The 8702-nt window shown below is 43.3% G+C and overlaps 1 protein-coding gene across 1 annotated transcript; it reads left to right on the top strand.

The window, feature by feature from the left end:
* Positions 1-421: 421 nt before the first annotated feature.
* Positions 422-2148, top strand: LOC311223858 (E3 ubiquitin/ISG15 ligase TRIM25-like; the record flags this gene model as incomplete). Its single annotated transcript, XM_084308622.1, has 1 exon — positions 422-2148. The coding sequence occupies exon 1, from the start codon at positions 490-492 to the stop codon at positions 2146-2148; it is 1659 nt and encodes a 552-aa protein (XP_084164748.1). The 5' UTR covers positions 422-489.
* Between the last annotated feature and the right edge of the window lie 6554 nt (positions 2149-8702).

An 8702-nucleotide genomic window follows, 5' to 3' on the forward strand; every position in this document is an offset into this window, starting at 1 on the left:
ATTCAAAGACTATTTTAATAGCTTTCTTTGAATACAGTTTCTCTCCTGTGAAATACAAATGTTCAACAAAACCATCAACATTGACTCAGCTAGACCTCTTTCCTATATCCGCGGCGCTAAGATTGAAGAATTTTCACTCCATAGATTAATCTAGATTAATATTTATTTTAATGCTTTAAATAATTTTAATTAGTCTCCAAAGTTAAAGCATTAATTTTGACAGCCCTAAAAAATAAACATCTATCTATGAATCACAGTAAACTAGACACTGTCTCTTTAAAGCGACTCCTCCCCTGAACAACTGTAACCAGGAAGGACCTCCCACCCCGTGACGCGTTCAGAGTTCACTCTACAACCAGGAAGGACCTCCCACCAAACACACCTTCAGAGTTCACTCTACAACCAGGAAGGAGCTCCCAAACACACAGTCAGAGTTCACTCTTCCTGAGAAAACGAAATTTAAGAGTGCCGTTGTCTTTGTAGAATAAAATGGCGCAGCAAGGAGTTGATCTGGACCGGGACCAGTTCTGCTGTTCTCTCTGTCTGGATCTACTGAAGGATCCGGTAACTATTCCCTGTGGACACAGCTACTGTATGGGCTGTATTAAAGACTGCTGGGATCGAGATGATCAGAAGGGGATCTACACATGTCCCCAGTGCAGGGAGACTATTACTCCGAGGCCTGTTCTGAAGAAAAACAATATAATTTCTGAAGTGATAGAAGAACTAATGAAGACAGGACTCCAAGCTGCTCCTCCTGATCACTGTTATGCTGGACCTGGAGACGTGGCCTGTGATTTCTGCACTGGGAGAAAGCGGAAAGCCCTCAAGACCTGCCTGGTATGTCTGACCTCTTTCTGTGAAACTCACCTCCAGCCTCATTATACTGTGGCTCTGTTAAAGAAACACAAGCTGGTCAAAGCCTCCACACGGCTTCAGGAGAACACCTGCTCTCGTCATGATGAAGCTATGAAGATGTTCTGTCGTACTGATCAGCAGTGTATCTGTTATTTGTGTTCCATGGATGAACATAAAGGCCATGATATAGTCTCGGCTGCAGCAGAAAGGACAGAGAGACAGAAAGAGCTTGGCATGAGTCAGCAGAAAATCCAGCAGAGAGTCCGGGAGAGAGAGAAGCAACTCAAAGAGGCCCAACAGACTGTTGATTCTCTCGATCGCTCTGAGCTGAAGAAGGTCATCGGAGCCCAACAGAGGACCATAGTGACTCAGGCTGAAGAACTGCAGAAGAGACTGGAGCAGGAGATAGTGGACCTGAGGAGGAGAGACACTGAGCTGGAGCAGCTCTCGCACACAGAGGACCACATCCACTTTCTACAGAGTTACCCCCCCCTCTCCGGTCCCAGTGAGTCTACAGACTTACCCAGCATCAGTGTCCTTCCTCTCCTGTACTTTGCAGATGTGACTGAGGTCGTGTCTAAGCTGAGAGACAAACTAGAGGACGTTCTGAAAGAGCAGTCGCCCAGAATCTCAACAGTGAATGCAGTTAATATTTTACTGCCACCACCAGAGCCCAAGACCTCGCCCAGAATCTCAACAACAGTGAATGCAGTTAATATTTTACTGCCACCACCAGAGCCCAAGACCAGAGCTGACTTCTTACAATATTCCTCTCAGATCACACTGGACCCAAACACAATAAACAAAAGTCTGTCTTTGTCTGAGGGGAACAGAAAAGCAACATGTATGCGGAAAAAGCAATCATATCCTAATCACAGAGACAGATTCATTGAATGGCGTCAGGTTCTGGGTAGAGAAGGTCTGACTGGACGCTGTTACTGGGAGGTGGAGTGGAGTGAAGGGGTTTCTGTAGCAGCCTCCTACAAAGACATTAGTAGAACAGGCTCTATGAAGGACTGTGGATTTGGATACAATTCCAAATCCTGGGCTTTATTGTGCACACAAAGTCATTACTTCTTCAGACACGATAACAACAAGAGAATAAGAGTACAGGGCCCCATGTCCTTCAGAATAGGAGTGTACCTGGATCACAGGGCAGGGACACTGTGCTTCTACAGCGTCTCTGACACCATGACCCTCCTGCACAGAGTCAACACCACATTCACTCAGCCTCTCTATCCTGGACTTTGGCTTCACTCTGGGAACGCTGGGTTTTGTGAGCTGAAGTAGAGATCCGTGACATTCACAACTCCTCTACCCAGGATCTTGGATTTAAATTGATCTTGAAGATGCTGAGTTGTGAAAGATGAGGTAATTAGGAGTTACATTCACTGACAGTCACTCTTATCACTGTTCTGAGGAACACACACACAGACATGCACTATGTTGTTCTGAGGGGGACACACACACACTATGTTTTGCTTTGTTTCTAGTTTCTAGCCTACCGGGGTAAAGTTCGTTTGATTTGGATATTTACATATTTGATTCCCATCTTCAGTACCTCTGTCCCTTTTGCATGCAGGGGAGTCAAAATCTTTATTTCCATACTCGGGGTAGGTTGGACCACAATATGCAACCATTTTATTTTTATTTGATCACCTTTGGTCAATTACTGTGTGATTTGGGTCTGTCTCTTCTCTCTCTGTTCCAGGGGGGGGGGGGGCCTATATTCAGCCTATAACCTTCTCCCTCACCTCTTGTCTCTGGGCAGCCGGGACACTTCATACGGGACACTCTATCTTCAAGGCCTTCAAGGCAGGATGTGTGGGGCATGGGTCAGTCGTAAATGCAACTATTTAGTTTTAGAACAGAGTCAGACCCATCTGCGTTATCAAAAGAGCTCAAGGAGAGAGAGAGAGAGAAAGAGAGAAAGATGTTCTTCTGGTGGCCGACTTTGAGGGAGACAGACCTAGATAGGAGCTGACTTAGGAAGAATGACCATTCATTGAATATTGTGCATTTTGTCTTTTTTTCTTTTATTCTTACTAAATAAACTTGGACGTCTAAACCCAGAAGGACCCGTGTGGATATTTGCTAACACAATGCAGAATAATTGACTTTACTCACTGTTTTACATACATGTTTACCATGAGAAATTCAGTCGAAATCTATAATATATTTGATATTATGAACTATATATATGCAGGGGTGTAAAGTACTTGAGTAATTGTACTTTGTTACAATACTTAAGTACTGTTTTGGGGGATTTGTACTTTACTCGAGTTATTAGGTGTGTATACTTGTACTTTTACTCAATTACATTTCAGAGAAAAAAAACATACTTTTTACTCCTTACATTTAAAATGCAGACCTACAAAGTACAAATCTCGCATGTCCAACCATTTTAATTATTATATTTGTTTCTCTTGCCGAACTAACGGGTTTTTTTAGTCCACTTTTTCTCCCATTTTCTATTTTTCTCCCATCCCAATTTTCATATCGTCCAATTCAACCCTCCCCTTTCTTCGAACGTTGTTTCTTGCCTCCCACAAGCCGGCTGCAATGTGGACTAAGTCATACATAGCACGAGTCCCCTCCGATACTCGAGGTAACAGCCGTCGCATCTTTTCACCTGCGCGGCTCGATCTTTCAGCGTCGGGGGTCTGGGCTTTGGAGGGGTCCCGCCCCCGTCGCTTCTTGATTCTACTGCGCAGGCGCACCAACCGACCTGTAGGAGTAGCTGTCAACGCCCGATCCCCACCCTTCAGTTTCCCTCCCCGTAATACAGCCAATGTGTATTACTGTGGACGACCAGCTAAACTGAAAGCAATGTGGAGAGCCCTAGTCTCCAGCATTCGTTGCGAGCGCCTTGCCCACTGCGCCACTTAGCCGCCTCTTGCCAAACTAACGCTAACGTTATTAATCCTGCGGCCAAACTTTATTTAAAAATAGCCAATAAAATCCCCATCAATGGAAAATGAACCCGCCCATACCCATGCTGATTGGTCCTTGTGCAAGACTAGAAAGTGGAGAAAACTTTATTTAACAGATTGCAGAATGGGTACAATACAGTACGGCACAATACACACAATTGTTAAGGGGATGCAGACCAGAGAAAGACGTTTGTCTTGTTTACAATGTACAGTCCCCCTCCCCATCATATGTATATACTCTGTCAGGATCTATGGGTAACAGTGCTGTATATTTGAATACCATTTATGTCACAAATGTATCAGTACTAAATACCTGTATGTCCCTATGCCATAAATGTCATGTATGTTGTGTATGTCATAAATGTCTATGAATTGAAAATGGGGGACCCTGATGTAAACAAGACGAAAGTCTTTCTCTGGTCTGCATCCCCTTAACAATTGTGTGTATTGTGCCGTACTGTATTGTACCCATTCTGCAATCTGTTAAATAAAGTTTTCATTCATTCATACAGCAGGGTCCCCCATTTTCAATTCATGACATTTTATGACATACACAACAGACATGACATTTATGACATAGGGACATACAGGTATATAGTACTGTTACATTTGTGACATATACGATATGCAAATATACAGTACTGTTACCCAGAGATCCTAACAGAAAATATACATATGATGGGGAGGACTGTGCAAGTTTTGAATGATACTTGTGTGGAACGAATATGACTAATTTCGGTGTATCCTCCTCCAGAACCAGACTGGGGAAACCTGTGCCGCTGTGCCACGTTGGCTGGAGCTGAACGACAGACTTTAGCAAAATGGTGTAATAATTTAGAAGAGTTTCTGAATTTACTACATAAACAAGACGAAAGTCTCTCTGGTCTGCATCCCCTGGGCCCTTTAACAATTGTGTGTATTGAGCTGTACTGTATTGTACCCATTCTGCAATCTGTTAATAAACTTTTCAATCAATCAATCAATGTCCACGGGCAGGGCACTGTGAGGCCCTTGTTGCATGGGAATTAGATCCACAGTTGGCGCAATTGCGTCTGGGGCCCACAGTGGGGCGCTGTCTACTAATTTGTTGTGCATGCAGGCTGTCGTCGTCATCAGTGGGCGGGAAAAACGGTGACGACGGGTCTGTGCGCGCAGTCTCTCTCTCTTGTCGTGAAGCTCATCGTCGGAGAATCCAAGCGCCACAATGTAGGCATTAAAACCTGATTGATTGAAATTTGTATTAACAGATTACAGAATGGGCACAATACAGTACAGCTCAATACACACAATTGTTAAAGGGCCCAGGGGATGCAGACCAGAGAGACTTTCGTCTTGTTTATGTAGTAAATTCCTGTCCCCCATTTTCAATTCATCATAATATACATGACATACAGGTAGACAGTACTGTTGCATCTAGACATTTATGACATACCAGATCTACAAATATAAATATCTACTGTTGATCCCGTCCCCCTAAACATCTACTGTTGATCCCGTCCCCCTAAATATCTACTGTTGATCCCGTCCCCCTAAATATCTACTGTTGATCCCGTCCCCCTAAACATCTACTGTTGATCCCGTCCCCCTAAATATCTAGTTGATCCCCTGTCCCCCTAAAGATCTACTGTTGATCCCCTGTCCCCCTAAATATCTACTGTTGATCCCGTCCCCCTAAACATCTACTGTTGATCCCGTCCCCCTAAATATCTAGTTGATCCCCTGTCCCCCTAAATATCTACTGTTGATCCCCTGTCCCCCTAAATATCTACTGTTGATCCCGTCCCCCTAAATATCTACTGTTGATCCCCTGTCCCCCTAAATATCATCTGTTGATCCCCTGTCCCCCTAAAGATCATCTGTTGATCCCCTGTCCCCATAAATATCTAGTTGATCCCGTCCCCCTAAAAAGTGAAAATGGTTCTATGATGGGTCTCTGGGTAAAAGACCCAAATAAAATAAAAACAATCATTTAGTTGTCATTTAGTTAGTCCTCAGATTAAGAGACCAATTTAGGAGCAACAGTAGGTTTGTCTGTTTGTGTTTTGTTTACATTTGTTCTTCACCATAGCCTTTTAATATATTCTGAAATTACACTCATTAAATCCACATTGTGAATATTATTGTATTGTAAATTAGATCTATTTCATTGTTTTTTTTATTACCTGCATTGCTTTTACCCTTTTTCTTAATTCTCTGCATTGCTTTTATTCTGTCTATTTTATGCTCATTCTATATCTATTTCTACTGCCGTGAAGCACTGGGCTGCAATTTTTGTATATGTGCTATACAAATAACGTGTATTATTATTATTTGCACAATACAGATTGTGCCATAAAGTTAACTAAAATGTTTCACTTACAGCCTGAAATTAAAGATATTAAATCCTGATAATTCATAAAAATGTTGTTGTAAAACAATAATTAAATAGTCTCTCACACACCGGCTTTGGAAAAAGAAACTTTATTTGGAAACATTATGGAGAAAAACCAAAAACTTGTTTTTAGAGTTTCATTTCTCATTTGTATTTACTATAATACATAGCGGATGAGGTTAAAATCTGAGGAGTTGGTTTGTACACCGGCTTCATGGATGAAAAGCAGATTTTTATGAACAAAAAATGATAAAACGGTTTTGATTGTTTCACGGGAGAACTATGGAAGGAAATGTTAATCTTTTATCTCATCTAGCAGCTGCTGAATCCCCCCCACCCAGGTTTTTGGAATAGGATGCGATTGGCTCCATTCCATTCAGGACATTCGCCTCCTTCGATGTGCCCTCACCCCTCACCAGTCCCCCGACCTCCACTAGTAGACTTGATGCTATCGGCTCCGTTCCATTTCAGATAAGATGTCTCCTTCTACGTGCCCTTCTCCCCCGCCACCTTCTCAAAGGTTTAATAAACCCTGTTGGCTCAGTTCCACTCCAGGTCATTTCCCTCCTTCGACGTCACCTTGTCCTCTCTCGTAAAAAAAAAAGTCTAGAATTGGATTCAATAATAGGCTCCTTTCCTTTCCAAATATTTGTCTCTCACGCGAGTCGGGTCTTAAATTGGACCAGTGGCTCCTCTGTTCCCTGTCAGTGTTCCCTTTGCCCCTTTTCTGTGTTCCCTTGGAAATCTGAGTATTTTCTCATGTGAAATTCCAATTAGCACCACTGACCTGTACAATGTTACCGACAAGAGAACACATCTACATCAAGTACCTTCTAGGGGGAAGATACAGGGTGTATTCTAGAGTCCTTCTAGGGGGAGATACAGGGTGTATTCTAGAGTCCTTCTAGGGGGGAGATACAGGTAAGTGTATTCTAGAGTCCTTCTAGGGGGGAGATACAGGTAAGTGTATTCTAGAGTCCTTCTAGGGGGGAGATACAGGGTGTATTCTAGAGTCCTTCTAGGGGGGAGATACAGGTAAGTGTATTCTAGAGTCCTTCTAGGGGGGAGATACAGGGTGTATTCTAGAGTCCTTCTAGGGGGGAGATACAGGGTGTATTCTAGAGTCCTTCTAGGGGGGAGATACAGGGTGTATTCTAGAGTCCTTCTAGGGGGGGATGATACGTGTGTATTCGAAAGACCAACATAATCCCAAACACTATAGGAACAGGTCAACTGGCCACTTTTTTTTTTAAAACACTGAACTAAAAGAAGATACTGGAGCACACGATTCACTTTCACATTTTTGTATCTTCCTCGGAGTAAAAAAAACGTAGCTAAGTCGTTTGCACCTTATTAATAAAGTATTTACGTGAATACTCTCCAGTGTCTTCTCTGGGTTCGGTCGTTGAGAAGTGGCCCACAGAAGAACTCCTTCCGCTACACACTGTCCTGTTCTTCTGAAAACACCCGACTGGCTGAAGCGAGAGATATTCCTACACATCCCTGATGATTTCCACTGCTGGCCCTGGGCATGCCGTCCGCGAGAACACCTCCCTTAGAGCCACGCTGGTGTACTGATGAAGCTCCTACTCCACATCACCGCCTCACACACTCGCCGTTTAAACCCGCACTACACCTGTAGCTTGAACACACACACCCCGCGCTGCACTGCCGTACCGGCTACTGGCTCTCAAGTAGGCCTTTCACACCGGCCGGGCTCCGAGCCGGTTCCTGAACGTAATCTCGAACCGGCCGGCGCGTTCACACCGGGAATAATTGGTTCGGAACATGAAAAATCTGTGCTCAGTGTTTTCTTAGAGGGCCGAACTAAAGCCTCCGTCACGTTCCGAACCAATTATTCCCGGTGTGAAAGGCCTAAAGGTGGGGTTCAGAGACCTCCAGGGGGTCCCCAGACGAAATTGGGAATAGTTTCACTTCACCGTTTCACTCGCCAGACATTAGACCAGTGAGAATGGTAGGTTTCGCTTCCTCCACTGGTGTCTCAGCGATAGAATTATGGACACAAGTCGTATCAGACGTACGTGGGTCCCTGAACAGCGACCTCTAGGAACCACGCTTCGGTATCGCACTTTGTTTAAGTAAGTAAGTAAGTAAGTAAGTAAGTATTTATAAAGCACCTTTCATACATGTCATGTAGCTCAAAGTGCTGTACACAATTATAGGCATATATAACGATAAAAGCAATAAAGTCATAGTGATCAGTTAAGATCAATGTTTAAAAAAAAAAATAAAATAAATAAATAATAATAATAATAATAGTAACGTAAAAATGAAAATAACGTAAAAACAGTCATTTGCTTACCAGTTTGGGAGAACAGGTCCGCACAAACATTTCCGCTCAGTGGCAACCGGAAGTGCACTAAACCAATGCACTTGTATGGTAGGTAGCAATGTTTAGGTCTTATAATGCTAGTGTAGTTACGTTTTTATCAGTGGTCATAGTTGGGTCCATAGTGCTTTACCAAGTCCCATGGATCCATCAGTGGCCGTGTATTGTGTGCGTATGTACCCGTTCGCTC

The sequence above is a fragment of the Notolepis coatsorum genome, assembly GCF_963971535.1.
Source record: "Notolepis coatsorum genome assembly, chromosome: 2".
In the NCBI taxonomy this organism is placed as follows: Eukaryota; Metazoa; Chordata; class Actinopteri; order Aulopiformes; family Paralepididae; genus Notolepis; species Notolepis coatsorum.